At 49.4% G+C, this 21250-nt stretch overlaps 1 protein-coding gene across 1 annotated transcript; it reads left to right on the plus strand.

Annotated features, from left to right (window-relative positions):
• Positions 1-5471: 5471 nt before the first annotated feature.
• Positions 5472-16360, plus strand: LOC144165244 (uncharacterized). The gene is made up of 4 exons (XM_077695404.1): positions 5472-5572; positions 6036-6214; positions 8800-9192; positions 16331-16360. Exons 1-4 carry the CDS (start codon positions 5491-5493, stop codon positions 16358-16360), a joined length of 684 nt encoding a protein of 227 aa, XP_077551530.1. The 5' UTR covers positions 5472-5490.
• Positions 16361-21250: the final 4890 nt, after the last annotated feature.

Raw genomic sequence — 21250 nt, forward strand, 5'->3', positions numbered from 1 at the left:
TGCTAGTCTTCTGCCTTTGTTGTATGTAGGATTCATTTTTTAGGGAACAGGTGGAATTTTGAGGCTTGCTCTTTGTTGAGGAGAAAGTTCTGTCGTTCTGTGTATGTACTCTGAGTGGATTGAGTACCCGACTTTTCTCAGTATTTCTCTTCCAGTCTTGGTTTTCAGTAGCCATTCTTTCTGGGCTTCCAGGAGGGTCTTTGTGACCTCCCGAAAGGTGTTGCACACTCCCAACTTGTAGAATTTCTCATTGGAGGTGCATATGGGAAGGCCGAGAGCTGCCTTGTAGGCAGTTCTGATAAGTGCGCCGACTCTCTCATGTTGATTTGCGTCGATGTGGTGGTAGGCTACTAACCTCTGGCCGCGGGGAATGGCCGCCTTTTTCTTTTTCAGTTTCGCTTCCGATACTGGGTACATTGTACGTCTAGCCGGGAGAATGTCCAGATTTTTCTTTTTCAGTTTCGCTACCGATACTGGGTACATTGTGCTAACGTCTGGCCGCGGGGAATGGCCACCTTTTTCTTTTTTCAGTTTCGCTTCCGATACTGGGTACATTGTACTAACGTCTGGCCGCGGGGAATGTTCAGCTTTTTCTTTTTCAGTTTCGCTTCCGATACTGGGTACATTGTACTAACGTCTGGCCGCGGGGAATGGCCACCTTCTCCTTTTTCAGTTTCGCTTGCAATACTGGGTGCAGTGTACTAAAGTGTGGGTGCGGGGAATGGCCCCCTTTTTATTTCTCAGTTTCGGTTACGATACTGGGTACATTGTACTAGCGCTAGGACGGCCGAACACAAGAGAGAGAGAGAGAGAGAGAGAGAGAGAGAGAGAGAGAGAGAGAGAGAGAGAGAGAGAGAGAGAGAGAACGTTTATCGAAACAACACGGACGGTGTACTGGAGAAAAAGCGTAAGGAGCTGCGGGTAGCCATCCTAGTCCGGTAGGCCGCGTGCCGCGGCTGCCATCCTCGCCCGAGGGTACAGGGCCTCCTGGTCTCCGAGCTGGCAGCTCTGCAACACGCACCCTAGAGGATCTGGGTGGTGAAGGGTTGGTGGCGCACATCCATTCCAGATGAGCTGTGGTGTTAGGCTCATCGCATTGGGGGCAGTTAAGTGGCTAGGTAGTAGGAGAGATGTATGATAGTAAAACGTGTTGGTTTGAAGTCGGCACCAAATTCGGTAGGAACACAAGAGAAAAAAAAGAAAATTCACAGGACGAACGCTAGCTCTCGTCCTGTGGTTATCTTTGTCTTGTGGGCCGTCCTTGCGCTAGTACATTGTACCAGTATCATCAAACCTACTGTCACTGGATAAGGTTACAGAGTACCGGCACTCTTTTCTCCCATTGTTCCGTGCCGCCGCCGTGATCATTGGCGAGTTCGCATCACGTGACATTTGCTTACACTGCGAGAGTTCATGGGCACCGCCATTTATGTTGCTTATGCGTTTTCTGTCGATAAACTATGGTAGTCTCAGCTTGTTCTCTCTGCTCTGCGGCTGCGCGCGCCTGGCGCCGTTCCGCACGCGGGTCAAAGATAACGCGTTTTGCAGCATTTCAGCGGCAGAACTGTGCCAGAAGATGCTGTGTTGCTGCGTCCTAGGCAGTGTTGTTTACAAATGACCTCGTCAAAGTTAGCAGTGGGAATGCAGAAGCGGCAATCTGGTAGACACCAGAATAGCCGCCGTTGCTCACTTGCGTGCCTCAGTGACGGTACTTCGTATCTTATCTACTGACACTAATTAAGCCAACTAGCCCAACTTTCCGTCCGTAATTCGTTTCCGAAAACGCCAATCTTCATGTGCCGTTTGTGTCGTGCGCGTTCATTTTAAAACGCAGTATTTTGCATTTCGCATTCTTTTTACGTGTACTATTAGAAGACATTATTTTTACTCCCCGGATACATGCACGCAGACGTCATGAAAAACACGATGCAGTGGGAGAATCAAAATTGTGAGTTAAATTGTTCAGTTTCTGAGTGAGTAAAGCACCGATGGCCGCAGGACAAGCGCTGGGGCACTATGAAACACCAAACCTTCAGAACGACACAAACTTGTATTTTGTCTTCATGGCCCCTTTAAGCCCGTACCCGGCAGGAGTCGGGGGCCCGCACGTGGGCGATGCGCAGGGCGAGGCGTGTAATAGTTTCCTGTAAAAAAATTTCACCATCTTCCTGTAGGGAACCCTGATGAGGATGCGAAGCATCATGGGGGTTCCGTGTGCATGGTTCCATTATGTTGCCGTTATGTTAAGTGATCTGGTGTTTAGTAGCGCCAGAGGGAATTCCGCGTCCGGGTCCACACCGGTGGCAAAGGTACGCAAGTACTGTTGTGTTAGGGTGAGTAGGCGGTGGTTCTCGAGGCGCGAAAACTCGTCCATCATGTTCTTGTTGATGTTGTCGTCTCTGTGGTAGAATCGGTAGTCTCCGTCAGCGTTGGTGAGGTAAAGGTTGTTGACGTTGGTGCACAGGCAGAGAGCAACGTACACGACCTCCTCTTCACAGCTTTGTCTTCTTCTCCTTCTTCATCTTCAGCGGTTCCCCTACGGGAAGATGACGACGGTGGTTGAACGCGCAGCTATCTCGTGATGGATTCATTGGTTTGCCAATCCCAAGGGGCATCATGCCACAATCATCATCAGATGCGCTGCGGACGGGGCACGGACGCGGGACATCCCCCGGAGCCAGAGATGCTTCGCATCTAAAACGTGTATTGTTTTATTCAAACAAAGATCTGCAAAGACAACAGCAATCAAAACAAACGTTACGAATGGGGCGGGTTAATGAGGCCAATGCAATCCGAAATTTGACTCAACTTAACCGGCAACTTCATGCAACCGAGCAGACATGCTATGCCGTGAAAAATTACGCAGTGAGTAAGCGCGCCCATACATAGCACACTGCCTCAGAACCGAAGCAAGCAATGTTAGGACGTATGAATGGGCCGCTGCTCGCCAGGCCATTTCGAAGATCGGCCTCAGGGAAGTTGCGACGCGAGTACACGCTTCAATTCAAGCACCTCAATACTTGAACGTGTGCCGGTTCTGAAAAATCGATAGGTGAAAGTGCAAATGCGCACGTCACAAGGACACGTTATAGCGTCGCCTTAAAATCTATCCGCCCGATCAATGCACTAAAACATTTCTCCTGTAGCCGCATTGAGTTCACCGGACCGAAGCTCTGAAGGAATCAATCAATCAATCAATCAATCAATCAATCAATCAATCAATCAATCAATCAATCAATCAATCAATCAATCAATCAATCAATCAATCAATCAATCAATCAATCAATCCATCCATCCATCCATGGATCTATCTATCTATCTATCTATCTATCTATCTATCTATCTATCTATCTATCTATCTATCTATCTATCTATCTATCTATCTATCTATCTATCTGTCTGTCTGTCTGTCTGTCTGTCTGTCTGTCTGTCTGTCTATATCTATCTATCTATCTATCTATCTATCTATCTATCTATCTATCTATCTATCTATCTATCTATCTATCTATCTATCTATCTATCTATCTATCTATCTATCTATCTATCTATCTATCTATCTATCTATCTATCTATCTATCTATCTATCTGTCTGTCTGTCTGTCTGTCTGTCTGTCTGTCTATCTGTCTATCTATCTATCTATCTATCTATCTATCTATCTATCTATCTATCTATCTATCTATCTATCTATCTATCTATCTATCTATCTATCTATCTATCTATCTATCTATCTATCTATCTATCTATCTTAAGCACATTCCAGGCCAAAAAAAAACCCTTTTCGGCAGCCCGGACATAGGTCGCTTCAAATAAAGTGTTATCTTTCTCTCGCTCTGTCCTAACGCACCACACGAGGCAGTGCCGAATCGGGTGAGGACAATAAAGGAAGGGGAACAGCACTTCGGGTTCATTTTGATGATGGCGATGATATCTTCAAAGTTATCTCTGGAAATACAGAGGCTGTAAAATGAAAGTTATTCATAGTTAAAACCCTAATTAGCCATTAATTAGTAGCCTTCAGCAATTCAAGTGACCTGAAGCAGAAAGAAAAGCTTGAATACAATTATATCCCTTTTCGCATACCCCAAATTTGTTTCCCCAATAGATAATATAAGTGGGACCGATAAAGTCGACCCGAAACGCTCACTAGGGTCCTTCAAAAGCAGTTGTGTTGCGGCCGAGAAGCGGTGACAGGCGAGAAAAAAATGTTCGGTTGTTTCTGGAACATGGCACCGCATACATAGTTCCGTAGGTGAAAGCCCTGTTCTATACAGATAGAAATTTAGCCTTGCAATTCTGCAGTGCAGCTCGGTGAAGGTCACTTCGCATTGCCGAGAACTACAAAAATGAACATTCCAACCGAAATTTAAATGTTGATATTCTTCAAAGGAGAGGAGTTCATCGGAACGTGTAGCGTCTAAATGCCAATATCGTCTTAATATTGAAGACGCAAAAAAGAGCCAGGTTACGTACTGCGAATTGAACGGGAGCTGTGACAGCGAAATTAGCTAGATAGTCCGCCAGCTCGTTGCTCCCGATGTCCGCATGGCCAGGAGGCCAAGCCAAACGTACCTCCTTCACTTGCCTTGGAACAAAAAATAATAGTGTGCGGTACAAGGGAGAGCCGGAAGAGGAAGTTAATGCCAATATAAGTGACATGGAATCGGATAATACATTGATTAGTGATGCATGTTGCGGTAGTTTACATAGAGCGAGAGCTATTGGTAAAATTCTGCCTAAAAATGGGTGTGTAGTCCGGGATTCGTAACAAATAACTTCAATCTAGAGATTGTGAAAAAATACCAATTCCAGCTTTCTCGCCATTTTGAGATGCATCTGCATAAATAACCGACGAAGTAGGATACTTGAATAGGTACTCATTTAAAATAGCGGTTAATAAAGAGCGTCGGAGATGTTTAGCAGCCGAAGGGAAGGGGTAACTAAATTCGCGGAAACGCACCCAGAGTCCTCTAAACGTGGCTTGGGAACACCAGACTTTAATCTACAGAAGTAACCACACGACGTCTGCGGGACCCTTCAGTGTCCCTTTAAGGATCCCGCGGCGACGAGAGGAGTGGCTGGTCTGCGCTAGTGTAGCTACTCTAGGGGCCACAGTCCTTCATCTATCCATCATGCCTCGCGTTTGTCAAAGGTTGAGTTTCAAAAGCCCATGGAGGGAAGAAAATGCAAAAGCCCGATTATGCATTGACGAGGAGGGTGATGATGATGGTGCCCCCATCAAAAGCGCACGCGCGTCATCGTACCCCAGGGGAATCGGCAACTGCCCAGAGATTTACTCCGTTTCATATTGGAGCACGCAAATTATAGTGCTGCAAAAGAAAGGAGACGGCCTTACAGGCGGACTACTGTTTTCCTTCCCCTATATTTCGGCATGCCACGCGTTGCAGCGCCACCGACAGCAGCGTCGCCAGGCGGCCGTAGAGGAGCCTGTTCCGCTCGGGATACGGCGAACCACGTCATCACAGCCGCCCATGAAAAGTGGTGTGCAAACCGACGCCAGCCGCGTCTGTCCACCGCCTCGCTCCCTTCCAGTCAGCCTCGACCGGCCCACTGGTGAGCTATGGTCGTCCTCGCTCCGCTCCCATTTTATCCCGCTGTACATCTGTCCTAGCTGATTCTTCGCAAGGCCAACAGCCGACTCGCCTTGTACCGATCTCGCAGCGAACGCCAGGCAGGCATCATTTCGCGAGAGGTAGAGAGGAAATACTTCGCAGCTACGATGTTTACATCTACCGCACCATTGGGTTGATGTGATGTTGCCTTTGTATATGTAAAGGTATCAGCTAGCTGAAAAAAAAAAAAAAAAACAACACCTTACTGCCACCCGCAAGTGCCGCTTTCATGTGTATGAGATCGACGTCCGCAGCTTCTGCACGCGACGAAAGCTCTGCGGTCTCTCTTTTTCATTTTTTTTGCTGGAACGCTCGGCGCTGACAGCTCGAGCCCGAGAGTGATTTTTATTCTTCTTTTTTGTCGTGGGAACGGCCGCATCGTCACCTCCTCATCTCTCGTCCAGCGCCGTCGGGTTCGGCTTCTGGCGACGCGGCCTCCCCCGCTGCCCCATCGGTAGCCGGCGTGAGACAGGCCCAGCTGTCTGTGCGGGGGCCGTACCGGGGGCCGTTCCGCCGTGCTCGTCTCGACCTGCCGCCCCAACGGTGGCTGCCGTCGGAACAACATCCCGAGCCCGTCGTGAAGGTAAAGGTATTGGAGCTGTATACGCACCCCTTACGCGGGGCTGTGGCCTGCGCCCGGCGATTTTCGACTACTCGAGGATTGGCTATTAGGCGTTACGCTTTCAACCGTTGCTTCTTTGCGTGCTCCGACACGTCTCGAGAAACGCTGGCGCGGTGTACAAAGCGTCATTTCCATTTTTTGCTGTTCGGTTTCGCTATAAACCAGAACTCGTAGTAGAACAGGAGAGGTAGAGAGGATAAATGTTTATTTCGAGCGCAGCAAGCGCTAATTTAGGGGGGGGGGGGGGGGGGGCGGTCCGGTGACGGGCGTCCTAGTTAGTAGGACTGGAAATCGCGTGCCAAGTTTCAACCATCAAAACACACTCAAGTTTGTGAAAAAAAAAAAAAAAAGAACGTCAAGAACGGGGTTTCTGAAAGACCACTTAACGGGGTTTCTGAAAGACCACTTTTCCATATGTAATCCTCGTCTGGAATTTTCGATGCCATGACCTCTTTGCCGTGACCGTAGAGAGCGAGAGAGATAGTCATTGCAGAGCGGAGGACCGATCCCGGTACGGTACCCGGTAGGTGACCGGTGCTACCGCGCGTGCACAGGAGCTGAAAAACTAGTGCGCATGCGCTGGTGTGTCGGGTTCCGTACCGGGACCGCTTACCATACCCAGACCGGTTCTCTGGTAACTCTAATAAGTACAGGGGTGAATACCGGGGACGTTTCAGCCCCCAAAATTTAAGCGCCAAGTGCGTCTACCTTCGCTCAGTCCTCTAAGTCGGGTTGGGGGGTTCTCTTTTTCACGGTAGAGCGTGGCCTAGGGAAACACAGGCGATAGTCATAATTTTAGCATTCCGTCTGTTCCGTCGTTTACGTAGTTACCGTGTTGTTCGCGAACCCGTCTGGGCACTTGCGCATTCGTCGCGGCAGGGCGGATAAGTTCCGCGGGCCGGGCCTCGCGATGCCGCTGCATTCGTCATGGTGGGTGCGCCTCCTCGCCCTTTCCGCGCGCGCAGGCTCAGTCGGGTCCCGGTTAACACGGTAACTACGTGAACGACGGAACAGACGCTGTGCTAAAACTCTCTATTTTCGACACCATATATACTATTTCGCGCACGTGCGGGAAGAATCCCCGATAATTAAGAAATTGACGCCATTTCGTGATCCGACTGGTAGGCCTTAAGCATGCATTACTTACTCATTGAACATGGTGTCGCAAAGTATGAGTCTCCATATTTAGAATGGTTCTGAAGCACGCTCCGTGATGCACGAGCACAGAACCCGTCGAACTAAGTTCGAGAGATCTACTTCCGCAAGAATGTTGTAATAGCGGTCAGTATTCTGCTGCACTTCAAAAGAGGGCGTATTTGTGCGCTCTTCTACTTTCCCGTGTCGTTTGCAGTAAAGATGTGCGAATACTCGAATATACGAATCGACTTACCCTCTGAATAATCGTTTTCGCTATTCGAATGTATGTTATTTCGGTTTCTCCGCCATATTGCGCGGATATTCCTGCAAGAGTGTGAAACGCTTTTGTTTCTGCCGTTGCACTGTATGCACACTGCACACGCTGTATAGAAGCTGTTACAGGGACCTTATCCCGGTGCAGCCAGCAGTGCTCTTGGCGGAGCAAGCAGCCTCAGGGGGCATTGAAATTGCGAACAATCAGTGTGTTGGCGGCGAATGCGGAAATGCAAGCACGGCCTGGCCATCGCTACTCCGCAGTAGCTCGGCTGTGGAGCAAGCTACCTCGCACCGGGCGTTGCCGATAGACGTCGCCCGTGCAGCCCGCGCCACGTTTCTCGAGTGCGTACGGAAGGTTCCCTTCTCTCCTTAGGCCGTAGCCTGGATAGTAGTTTGCCATGCACCACGTGTCGGAGATTCCGAGAATCGATCCCGGTGCATTGCGCAATCTAACCCACGATGGACTCTTGCCGTGTATCGTGAATAGCGCCATAGCGCGAAGACGACGGCGTCAAACTGCGCTCGCCGCCGTCCTGCACGTGCCCTCATTGTCTCCTATACGAATAAGCGCCGCGCCTAATGAAAAGGCTTCTCATCAGCCGGCAGTCTACGTCTGCGTCGACCAAGGTTGTTATTTTTGCAGTCAATTTAGCCAAAGACATGTAAACGGATCGCCGGACGTACCGCTCCTGAATGGAATGTTAAAACGAAATTGAAAAATGTAATTTGCATATTACCACGCTCACCCGATCGAGAGACGCCGCTTCGGTGGCTGCGCCATCCGCACATTTGCCGTGACAGGGAAATGAATTTCGTCCTCCTTGGCAGCGTGTGGGACAGCAACGACATTATTACAGTAGATGTGGCCTACTCCCAAAGGCATATATAAGTAGTTAATTTGGATATCTTTCATTGCCTTGTTCTTCACGGAGGTATAGTGCTGCGTGCACAAAACCGGATTTAGCGGAGGGATGTAGTGTATCTCTAAAAGAGAACAGCGCAGGACGAAAACCCCTGCAGATAGGACACAATAAGTGCGCTCACATCTGTGACATTGTCGTATACGCACGAATACCTGCAGTACTGACCGGGTGATAACGTGAAGCCTTTCTCTTTCGTCGCTTATTCCGCAGCTACCCGAAGCCACAGCGGAAGCCAGCGCAGGTCCTCTCGGGCGCCTCCTGCACGACTTGCTCCAAGCGGAGTGCCTGCAGCCCCAACGGCTTGTGTCCACGAGGAAGCCGTCTGGAGGGCCTGCAGTTCGGGGCTGCTGGATTGCCTACCACCTCCGCGTGCTGAACCGCACTTTGGAGGAGCACGTCTTCCTGGAGAAACGGGAGGACGGTCCGGGAGTGATGACTCTCGTGACGGGCTGCCCTTGGGGGCCGAGGCGGACCGCTCGATTTTCGACGCGGCCTTCGTCTTCTACTGGCTCCTGCAACACCATCGAGCGCACACCGACACTCGCCAGCAAGGCAATCAACGGCAACCTCACTGCATTAAAGAGCTCAATTTGTCAAACTTGGGTTCGTGTCTGCATTCCGTTTAGACCGCTCAAAAACACCATTTCCATTTTGTATCCTACTCCAAAGCACTTGCCGAGCGAACAGGGTCCTAACGAAAGCAGCGTCTCAAAATAATGCGTCAGCCGGGGCGCGCAGGCCGTCTTTAGCCACAATGCATTTGCACCGTAAAAGCAGCGGGAAATGCGGAAATTTGTACGTAAGATTGCTAAATATGCTGCAACAATGACCCTCGCGTGGCCGGGTGGGCTTATTGACAACGCGGCGCACTAGATGCGTGAGCTGATTGTAAACGTTAACGTTTATAACCTGATTAGATAAGATAACCCTGCGCCATTGCGAGAGTGGTGAGGTTGCTATGTTGGCGTTGAAAGCGGGTGTTTGCAATTAGCAGCAATTCGTATTTTTCGGGTGCGGGAGACAGGCCTGCTGTATCGATAGCTTACTGAAAGGTGTCTATAAGAGTATGATCGTCTGCGTAGAATGTGATTTTTGGGATCGACCCCGAAGTACAAAATAGGAGAGCCAGTGTGAGTTTATTAGCACTTTGTAGAATATCACGCGGGAGGGAAAGATGACCGGAGAACGAATCAAGGATGCGGAACTTAGTGCGGTGGCGCAGAAATGTATTGATGGAGCCGTAAATCTTTGGTTCACAGCCGGTATTGGCGGTGAGCGCGACCAGGGGCGGCGGTGCGACGCGCGCCTCCGTGACGTCGGCTTAGGGATTCTCGCATTTGTCGTCTGCTTCACTCGGGCTCGCTCTCCCTGCTGTTTCTTTGTGCTCGGTTGACGTCTGATGCTTGTCCGCGCCAGATTTTGCGTGTGGGTAACTTTTTATCATAATAATAGACCAAAATCGCATACACTAGCTCAAGGCGTGAGTTAAAGCGTAGTTTTGGATGCCGCTACGAAAGAAACATTGCCGGCGTCGCCCCATATCCTTGCGAAGCCGGTTCTGTGCGGAGCGCAAAGAGTCGGAGCTAGGCGTCAGCTTCTGTATTAAACAATCTTCCGAACAAAGGGAACAGCCAGCTGCTAATAACCGACAACAGCGAAAATACAAAACCAAAAGAAATTTCAGGCCCTCAGAGCTGTCCGCTATGGCAGAAGGCATTGCGAATTCCCGGTAATCATATGTAAGGTAAACAGTTTTTACAACTTTGACGAACGCTTGAACGCCATTGTCATAACATGAAAGTATGCCGACATGCACTATGGGCTGGAAGAACTGTAGACTGAGTTTCAAATTACCCACTGTGTGTATTGGCGCGTCCTGGTTTTATACCAGGCTTTTATAACTAGTGTGGAGGTTTATTGAGCAAAACGAGTCACGTCTACGGTAAAGATACAGTAACACTATGTTTGCTACGACCTGGAGGGATATTTGGGTACATTTCCCACAGCTATATCTTCCAAATATTCACATGTGCGTTATAGAAAAACTGCTCACAAGAGGAGGAGGAGTAAGGGGAGGAGTAGAAAACTTTATTTAACAGTAAAAGCGAGCTGATAAGTGGGCTGTGCCCTCAGTCCAGGACAAAAAAGTAAGAGTAATTTTCTTTTGTTCATAGAAAGCCATCCCGAGTAGACCAGAATTTGTTCTTTACACCTGGAATTGTTGGAAAACAATTAAGAGCTGCTTGGAAGTATTCATCGGTTCGAATTTCTTGTAATAGATGCGCGTATACTATTTATTGCGTTCGTTAGTGAGTATATCAAGCCTTCAACACTGGAATCATGTCATAATTGTTTGGTTGGAGAGTCAGTTCGTTATGATAACAATGGTTACGATAGAAATTCGGAGCACAAAAGCCCCCTTCGAGTACTCTGGAGAATCTGGACAACGTTGTCTGGGGTGCCATCGCGCTGGCGTAGCAGAAACCTTCTCATTGTATTTGCATGTGAATAAACAACGCACGTTGCGGAAATGCACCTCCATGGATACAGCCATAACGGAAGCCAATTTGTGAAGGAGGGAATGTATGCCATAGAGCCTGAAGAAAATATCCTCACCATCTTTGTGATCCTCCCAAACACCCCCAAACCTACTAATAAGACGTTTGGGATGGTGTAGAAACCGTTGGGCACCACAGAAAAACATTGATAATATACAAGTCAACAAGAACGAAAGAAATAGAAGGCAGCCGCTTTATTTCCTGCTGTGCGATGCGCGTGTAGGGTCCGCTGCTTTGTACGTAGCATTAGACTGTTGAGTCTTCATAAGAGCATCTCAAAAATACTGCAGGGAAGCCTACACTCCTTGAATACTTTTCGGGGAGCTCTGAGCGCTGAACCTCGTAAAACACTTAGTAAGCACGAGTTACACACGATCTCCTGACCGATGCTCTCAAGAAAGTTGTTCTCTCTCTCCTCGTGTGTTGCAAACTTTTGGGGGATACAGCTTGAAATTATTTAGATGTGTCAGAAGCTGGCAAAATAAGTGGATTATTGGAAATACGCATTTGAATGCACTAAAGCATCAAAGCGGGCGGTTTCTCGCTCAGGCACTGCTGCCCCTCAAGCGGAGTGTAGCAGACGACAGCGGCGCGAGTCCCTAAGCCGACGTCAGAGCCAGGGGGCGCCACTCAAACATCTCACCGCCAATAGGCGAGGAGGTTTGTAAGGTAATCGTGGACAAGGTTATCGGAGGCTTTAATCACACCGAGGGAAACTATGCCTTGGATCTGGAAAAACAGGAGGGTGGTAGAAATTGTGTTCTAGGAAGAAGTGGTCCTGAGTAGACAACCGCAAAACAACATACTCTTAAATAATGCAAGTTGTTGAAGGGGAAAGAAATGAGGGGATTCGATTATTGAGAACCAGCCTTTCTATGGTGTTTGCTAGGTAGGTTAGAAGGATGAAATGGAGGTTCTGGATGGAGGATTTTTTGCCTGGATTAACAGTTTACAAGATGCCAGCAGGTTGCCTTCTTCCTAGTGGGAGTATTTCATGTCCAGAACATGTTCCTTGTCCTTGTTGAAGAGGTTTTGTATGAGTGTGTAGGAAATCTGGTCCTCACCTGGGCCCAACCTCCGCTTTGGTTGTTCTATAGCGCCCACTCGAGGTCGGGGAGGGTGAATGGCTCATCGCTTTCTAAACTGGAGGCACCCATATAGGGAAGATAAAGGCCAGGTAGGAGAGGATAACTGGAAACATCACGGAGCTGGATCGTTAAAGCGTCCGCGCCCAGCAGGGAAGGGTGCCTCTCGAGAGTGGCAAGCAGGCCAGAGCCGGTGGAGCCCCAAGGAGTTCTCTAAGTAGGTGCCAGGTTATTTTTTGATTCCGCGTGCCGTTGATAGTGTTACAAATTTGGCTGCATTGGTTCGTGGCGACTGTAGCGCAGTGCTCTTTGACCTGTTGCGTCAACTGGGTGACGCACACAAAAAGGCAACTACTGCTGGGCTGGGCGCCAAAGGTGGCATGCGAGAGCCGTTTCCGCCTCTTCCAGATACGGACAAGAAAAGCGCCCGCACGGCCTCGCGGTGCTGAATGTGAACCATCCGCGTGGCTTCTTTCTGGGCTTGTTTGTGCGCCTTGGTCCAGTTGTGGAGATCCTCATTCGTATGAGAGGGGTCCTGAATAGCGCTGAAGGTTTTCCAGCTAGTGCGTGAAATTGTATATTTAGATTGGAGGATTGGGAAAATGACTTCACCAAGGTAATGGCCGCTGAGCAGTTTTTTCACCTGTAACATGCCAGGAGACATCTCGCGCTCCTATAGGCCTACCGTGAGGTCTGGCATATGGTCGACTGTTGGTGTCTGTGACCCGCTCGAATAATGGAATTGGGGGCTGTTATTTGAGCGCCGTTTATAGTGTCGTTGAGTGTATGCGGCCATGTCGTAAAGGGCGCGGGGAGCCGCTAATAACGTGCGGGGCATTAAATTCCGCACATGATATGACGTCGGAGTTGCGTACAACCTTGAACTAATGAGAGGCTCCAAAAGGGTACACTATTTGTGGGGACTATAAAATTGTCGATTGGCAAAGCGCGCGATGAGTGGTCCGGAGAGGGTACAGAGTGAACGCAGTGAGGTGATGCTCAAGACGGGAGGCGACGTCGACGACCTGAAATCGAAGATCCTGACGAGTGTAAGTGCTCAATAATAGGGCACCATCGCAGTGGGGAGCAGCATGTAGGGGACGGTAATCGGGGATACCTTTAAGAGTACGCGATTCCTGGGTGACAGTGACTTGGGGTTGCGGAGGAAAAGTGAGGAGTGCGAAAGCGCTTGCCTCCGAGAGTGAGAAGAATGGGGTAATGATCGCTTCTCCAAGTGAATCTACCATTCCACTCGTTGAAGGTGGGTATGCAGGGGAACTGTGTGGGGACGCAACTGATATAACGTGGCCTGTTTCATTTAAAGTTTAATTGATAGTTTTTTATTTAGTTTGTGCACCCGCCGCGGTGGCTCAGTGGCTAAGGCGTTGTGCTGCTGAGCACGAACACGCGGGTTCTATTCCCGGCGGCGGCGGCCGCTTTCCTGACGGAGGCGAAAAGCAAAAACGGCCGTGTGTACGATATTTCGGGGCACGTTAAACATCCCCAGCTGGTGGAAATTAATCCGGAGACCACCACAACGGCGCGCCTTTTCACCTGCGTTGCGTCGGCGCGTTGAACCATACAATCCAATCAAATATTTAGCTTGTGCGTAGATACGTACGGACGACACGTCTGTGGTAAGCAGAGAGAGTGCGCCGAAGCTGCGAGGTGCGCGTCGACGCATAAGTGGTGTGTGGCGAGAGGGCGAAGTAGTTGCGACGCGAGCGCTGACGACGCTCAGGTGGCGAGTGAAGAGGGCATACACCGCAGCTATATCTTTGGCGCTTTCGACCCTCCGAGCTTTTCTGGTCTACGCACTCGGTCTACGCACGCGTTTATCTCTCGGGAACTTGAGTATAACTGCTTCATTGTAAAGATTGCGATTTGGACTAGGCCTCATACCCCAAGCTGCGCCACCGGGTGTGAAATGAGACGGAGTGGCAACGTTGACGTCGGCCAGGCGAGATTGAAGTTCAGTTGCGAATGAAGCTCCTGGGCATCGGAAGTGAACGTGTGGTTCGTTGCAGCTGATGGCGCTTTGGAGCCCACCTTTACGTGATGTACCCTGGCTGCAATGGAAGATTGGAAGACGCGAAGATGCCTATAATTTTTGTATGAATGCTGTTTGGGCCGAACATTAGAAATATTATTAGGCCTGGCGATAGCGATCCCCACAGATTGTATTAGAATTGATAGAGAATATATTTTCTGGAGAGAACGAAAGGGCATCATTGAAGTGTTCAGAAAAATTAAGATTAGCTTTGGTGGGAAATTGCATGTGTCGCACTTTGGTTAAGTCCGACTGTGTTCGGCATGCTACGTTCTTCTTTGGGGGGCTCTGAAGTTCTATGCTTTAAAATTGCAAAGTGAACTGTTTATTTCTGTAGAAACACACCCACTGGTGGTTCGGAATCTAACGATCATTGCGATAAGCGATAAATCCAGGCATTTATGTAATGAATTAATTGACAGGGATGTGCAGTGCTGACAGCTGCGTCTGAGCGATAATAATGACATTGTTACGGGTAGATTGGCTTAAATGTTGGTGCATTTGCGGAATCCACGGAAGCCTTGGAAGCCCGTAGCTTGCGATAGTCGATCAGGATCCATTCCTCCCCTTCCTTCTCTTTTCCTCGAGCCCCGCCGGACGCGTGGGCATTCTCTCCGCCAGCTTGGTGCATGACCCAGCTACTTGGATGCACAGCCTGGCTGTGTAGCCCCTCGAAACAATGTCATGATCGGGTGAATGGATATCTGAGCGCATTCCGGATTTGACACTTTCAATGTTGGTGTAAAGGGCTAACATCCGGCCTCATTAGTTGCACATTTAAAGGGACTCTGTAACACTCCCGATAAGCGCCTGCACTCTTTCCTCTGCGTCTGGAAGCATCGTCAAAGCTTTAGTTATCAAGCGCACGGAGCGGCCGATTTGCTCGTCGTAGCATAACTAAACGCCTCGCGCTTTCGCTTTGCTTTGTGGCTTTTTTCTAAAGTGGCTATCGAATGCGTCTATTGCTGCAACTGAAAGGAAGCGGCCAATACCGGCTACATTGCTGTAATGACGTCATTTGAGCACCCAAAGAACGCCAAGACTCGAGAAAGTGAAAAAAATCTTTTGAGCAGGTTTCCACGTTATCTGATAGGCATATAGCAGTAATGTTTGGCCTAGGTACCCCTATTCTAAGTATTGGATGTGTTTGTTGACTACCTTGTGAAAGCATTTAAGATTTATAAAAAAGTTGAGAAAAGTGTTGCACGGTCCCTTTACTGGGCTAAGGGGGGGATGATTTTGCAATACAAAGTTCTATTTAGCTAATTGACGCGTACCACACTTCCTTCCTTTTCCTAAACTCCTGCGCGGAGTCATGACGGTGTTTTTTCTTGCCGATAACCGTCTTTGCGTAGTTTAAAGGCAGAAATTTGTTCACGAGCGACGAATCAGCTTGCAACGGTGTGAGTGAGTGAGTGGCTGGACAGAAACCGCGTGGCGTGGGGCAGCTTGCGCCATTGAGTTTATTATTAGGTAGAGCATCGTCGTTTGTCTTGCAAGAAGTAAAATGAATTGTCATGTTCGGGTGTTGTAATGTCGCGTACACACAAATGACAGATGAATGGCGGTTATTCAGTGCGAACTTGTGCCCAACAAGACAAAAGAGACCAGCGACGCCCGGCGAAACTTAAAGCAGACGCCAAGGTTATTCAATGAGCCTATCGCCGCCAACTCGTTTCCCGCATAACAGACCAGCAATCACCTACTGCTTCGCAAGCACCGGACAACTACCGTTCTTGATCCCGGTCCCGCCTTCGCCATCCAATTACCACGGCCACAATCCACCAACGACAAAAATTTGAAGGAAAACGAGACCAGGCCTACCGTATGCCACGACACAGCGCACTCACCAGTCGCGCATCAAGCCGTGAGCCAGCCATTTTGACCACGCTACTGCATGGTCAACATTTCAGACAGCCAAAGCAAAAAAAAAAAAAAAAAATTGGCGTGGTTGGGACCCTCGATGCTGACGAACTAACACTCATTCCCCCTGTCTCCCGACAGGCAGGACCGTGGCATCGGTGGCCTGAGCACTTCCGCTCGTGCAGTTTGACAGAGGAGAAGCCAAGATCACGTGAGGAGCTGTAAGCAGAGGTTTCAGGAAAAGTTTAACGGCGCGCGGAGCAGTGACCATGGGAGTACGTTTTACGTGTACTAAGACAACCGAATAGAAATTTCCATAATTTCCTGGAATGGTCCTGTTTGTTGTTTCAAGCGCTGAGTCTGTGTTTAATTTAGGCTAGTGCATTATACGCCTCAAGAGACGAAAAATCCGGCGTTCTGCATATCGAATGGCTGAAAAAATTGCTGTTCCACGTGCCACCATGTCACAACAGCGACAAAAACCGCCTTGCTTCATTGCAAATGTCGAAATACGATAGTCGTCTGGTGCCCCGAAAAAAACGCCCGCTAGGTGGCTCGGTGTGGATGGCTGCCACATCGGCTCCGCCTTTGTGATTTCTTAAGTGCGGACAAAGTGCCCTGAGACAACAAGGTATTTACAGGCTTGTTCCTGAAGTCATCGGGAGCGCATTTGTGCCATCCACTGGACAATTGGACAATCCGGGACTTTTATACGGGCGCCGAAAATCTCAGGGCGGCTAAGCCTAACTGAAGCCACGGCGCCGCTGCCTCCTTCGTCGCGCGGGCCTGCAATGGCGGGCCTGCAGCCGGGGAGCGTATTCCCAAACCATATCACGTAGGGGCCCAGGCCGACCACACCCACTAAGCAGCGGCGCAGCCAATGAGGTTAAATAATTGCATTTTTTAACCTCCTTGGACGCAGCACAGTGACGTCTCTACCTATATGTGCGCGACTTCATGCGAGGTGGATTTTTTCTTTTATCCCCCTCCCCCCGTTACGGCTGGTTGGCGGGCGGCCGATGTTTTCGCTCCGTGGGCGGGGCTGGCCTGCGGCGCTGGGGAAGCTGACGCACATGAGTTAGAAGTTAACCTTTTGTACCTGAGCCCCTGATCTCTCCGCGCTCTTCTTGCGCGCCTGTAAGATCGTGTTCCTAGATAAGCGCTCGGCTCGGTGCTCGAAGTGCGCACGCGCGGATGGACGCTTTCACGCGCATGTGGCATATATACACGTTCCGGAAAGCAAACACCCTTATTGAAAGCTCATTCTACAGCACACAGAAGGGTATACAATTGAGTTGGGTGCTCTTTCACTATATATACACCTCAAAACACGATTCGGTGCTGCAGGTAAGGATTACAAGTAAGGTAGGCAATTTCCCATGACCACATTTACAAACTGTCCCACCCTTGCGAAATATTACAGCTGCATGAGCTGGTACATTTTGGCACTTTCATAAGCACTATTTTATTGAATTTCGTTAACATTACCTTCATTGCATTAATTGTTTATTAGGAACAGTTCCACTAAGGAAAACATTGACATTTTGTTAACAGCAATGGAAGGTGTGAATCGTTCTTGAAAGGGTGATACGTCGGTAAGAAAGACACCAGCTCAAACGTACACGTTTTACACTCGGTCATGAATTCTGCATAATTTGCACTGCTGGTCATAACAATTTAGGGAAACAATATCGAAAATATATACCAACCAAGGGCTAAGTAATATATGGATTGTACAGCTACTGAAGTACTCGAGGAGTTGGATGTATGTCTTCTGTACAGGGCTATTGGCCACAGTCTCTTCACTGAAGCCACCAGGCCGAGTTTGATATCAGTAATCATGCGTGCTACCACTCACGCTGTTGCCAATGTCGATTAGTTATTTTTAACAATTTGTACTTCATGCACACAGAGATTTTGCTGCATAAGATACGTTATTTATAAATAGACAGCTCCAGCAGGATCCGAATGGCGCTGATGCCCCCCCCCCCCCCTGTAATCGGGAAGGCACACCAAATCGTTACCACTTAATTTGGCTCTGTCCATTATTCGACCGTAATCGCTACCAGCTTTTAACTCTAGGTCCCGCCCCTGCGACTGAATAGGAACATGTTAGTCGGGTCCGTGACGATCCCACCGCACTAGAAGCAATTACCGAGTACGCCCTTGAAAACAGACTCTACAAATTGGTGTAGCAGCCTGGCCGACTTTCCCGTTCGGTATACAATGTGAACTGTCTGCAGCGTGCACTGTTTTCAGTGTGAACCGCATTGTCCACAGTGTGAACTGTACATTTAAGTGTGAACTGGGCGTTTTTCTGCCACTGACTGACTTTAATGTGTTCATTTTGCGATTAGGACCCCAAGACTGCAACTGTGTTGATTGTGCGAGTTGTGACCTTCCCCTTTTCTCCTCATCCTTGCTCCCTCAGGGCCCCATGGCCTCTCATTTAATACAGTGTTACACTCACTCAGATACGTATATTCTTTTCGCTGGGACTAATGAGTAGTTGTCCGTGAGCTTGAAGTCACGGTAGTCGCAGCAGAGATAAAACTAAGTAAAAACGTTATCTCCTTGGCGCACTATTTTTGCGATAGTGATCTCGGAGTCCAAAGAGCGGCAAAAAATTGTCCCTTTTAGAGATCCACTGATGGGTATAGGTGAGCAGTTTGTGTCTGTTTCCTGCGACGCATTTTTAGCTGCCACATATATAGATTTCTGTAGTGTCTGGCCTTTTAATTCACCAGCATTGGGTCACAGCTCGCGCCTCAACTGTAAGCCACACACACGCAAAAAAGTATACAAATGTATAAACAAGAAATAGCAGGAATAAAAATATAAATAGTACAACACAAGTTGCAAAACGCCGCCTCGCGTACTACAACGGCACCCTACAGAGGGCACGTACTACAGAGGGCACGGCACCCGGCCTGCGGACAGCATGGCTAAACCGCTGCTGCTGCTTTTGCAGGTTGCGCCGTGTTTTTTAAGTGCGAATGCACTTTATAAGCGACCCCAAACCATCCACCGCCGGCGGCGGCGGCGGCGTCCGCAGTGCTCCTCTATATTAAAAAAAGAAACAGCATCCGGCGCCAGGTTTCGATCCGAGGACTTTGCGGCCGCAGCGCGACGATCTACCGACCAAGCCACGGACGCGACGCTGATATCAGTGTTAGTGACGCGCCTTATATCTTTAACGCATTCAAACTACGTCGTCAGCGGCGTGCGTTGGCGACTCAGCGGCGTTATAGCGGCTTGATAACTGCGTGGTGTACACGTGATACTACAAACCCGATGGAAGAGATGGAAGAGAAGGCGGCGAGGCGGTGGGCTGCGGGGGCCGAGCGCAAGCGCCGCAAGCGGGCCGACAACCGTGCATTCGCACTTTCACATTCTCCCCCTCGGGGAAATGCGGGGGAATTTTTTTGGTCTGACTGCAACGACGACGAACTGCAACGATGGAAATTCATACTTCCTGCCGCCCCGCGGAACCCTGGAACTTGGAAGTGCCGATAAGCTACCGACTCGAGTGACGTCACCTGCAGCGACGGAATATCAGGAGCGACGAGACACGAGCCGCCTCAGAGGGCACGGCACCCGGCCTGCGGACAGCATGGCTAAACCGCTGCTGCTGCTTTTGCAGGTTGCGCCGTGTTTTTTTGGTCTGACTGCAACGACGACGAACTGCAACGATGGAAATTCATACTTCCTGCCGCCCCGCGGAACCCTGGAACCTGGAAGTGCCGATAAGCTACCGACTCGAGTGACGTCACCTGCAGCGACGGAATATCAGGAGCGACGAGACACGAGCCGCCTCAGAGGGCACGGCACCCGGCCTGCGGACAGCATGGCTAAACCGCTGCTGCTGCTTTTGCAGGTTGCGCCGTGTTTTTTTGGTCTGACTGCAACGACGACGAACTGCAACGATGGAAATTCATACTTCCTGCCGCCCCGCGGAACCCTGGAACCTGGAAGTGCCGATAAGCTACCGACTCGAGTGACGTCACCTGCAGCGACGGAATATCAGGAGCGACGAGACACGAGCCGCCTCAGAGGGCACGGCACCCGGCCTGCGGACAGCATGGCTAAACCGCTGCTGCTGCTTTTGCAGGTTGGTTACCGCAATGAAATAGCCTGTTGTCGTAGTGATGATATATGCTTGTTGATTCTGCCGTGCCCTCGAAGATGTTACTGTATTATAGTTGACTGTTGGTCTGCTGTGATGATGCTTGTTATGTCGGGAGACGTCGAGGAAAACCCCGGGCCTGCTACGACGCAAGAGCTCTTGGAAACGATCTTGAAAAACCAGGCCATGTCTGAGCGTGATTTAAATGCTATAAAAGACCAAATATCTGAAGTAAACGTTAAAACAGATAAGCTAACCAGTTCGCTTGCTCTAATCCATGAAATGAACCTCAGAATTGATGCTTTGGAAGCTACTGTCCGGCAGCAGGCGGAAAGACTGGTAGACTACGAGAATAGAAGCCGGAGAAACAATCTTTTGGTATTCGGTCTCGCTGAAAAAAGGATAGAATCAGAATCGGATTTAATGGTTGCGGTCGTGGACAAGATATTTAAGGAAAAACTTAATGTAGAAGTTAAGACGATCGAAAGAATAGATCGCATGGGAATGGTAAAGCCCGGGAAGGTTAGGCCAGTCATCATGAGATTCTATGACTACCGGGAAAAGGAGCGTGTGATGAAAAATTGTCCGAAGCTGAAGGGAAGTTCCATAAGTGTTAGTAATGGCTATGCGAGTGAAACAGTGGAAGTGCGGAGGAAGTTATGGCAAAGTGCGGCTGCTGAGCGTGATAGCGGTTTGAAGGTTTCTCTGAATCACGATAAGCTCAAAATAAACGATAAGCTCTACACTTAGGATCAGAACAAGAATGAGCGTTGTGCGATTTCGAACAGCAAAGGCAAGAGGGATGGTAGAGCTGCCCCTGCTACCCGCTCGAATGCCGCATCTGCGTCAAACACTTCCCCTTCCACTTCTGCGCCAAAAGCATAGCTACGCCTGCTTGTACTGAATGCTCGCAGCATTGTAAATAAGGTCACGGAACTCGAATTCTTGTTGCTGTCACATAGCCCACAAATTGCTGTCA

Source organism: Haemaphysalis longicornis, unplaced genomic scaffold (assembly GCF_048455015.1).
Source record: "Haemaphysalis longicornis isolate Haplotype H1 unplaced genomic scaffold, Haemaphysalis longicornis Haplotype H1 scaffold_1, whole genome shotgun sequence".
NCBI classification, from domain to species: domain Eukaryota; kingdom Metazoa; phylum Arthropoda; class Arachnida; order Ixodida; family Ixodidae; genus Haemaphysalis; species Haemaphysalis longicornis.

Coding starts and splice junctions, on each gene's coding strand:
- LOC144165244 (XM_077695404.1), top strand. CDS start 5,491: ATGAAAAGTGGTGTGCAAACCGACGCCAGCCGCGTCTGTCCACCGCCT. Junction 5,573..6,035: donor CAGCCTCGACCGGCCCACTG/GTGAGCTATGGT, acceptor TCTCTCGTCCAG/CGCCGTCGGGTTCGGCTTCT. Junction 9,193..16,330: donor GCTCAATTTGTCAAACTTGG/GTTCGTGTCTGC, acceptor CCGCTCGTGCAG/TTTGACAGAGGAGAAGCCAA.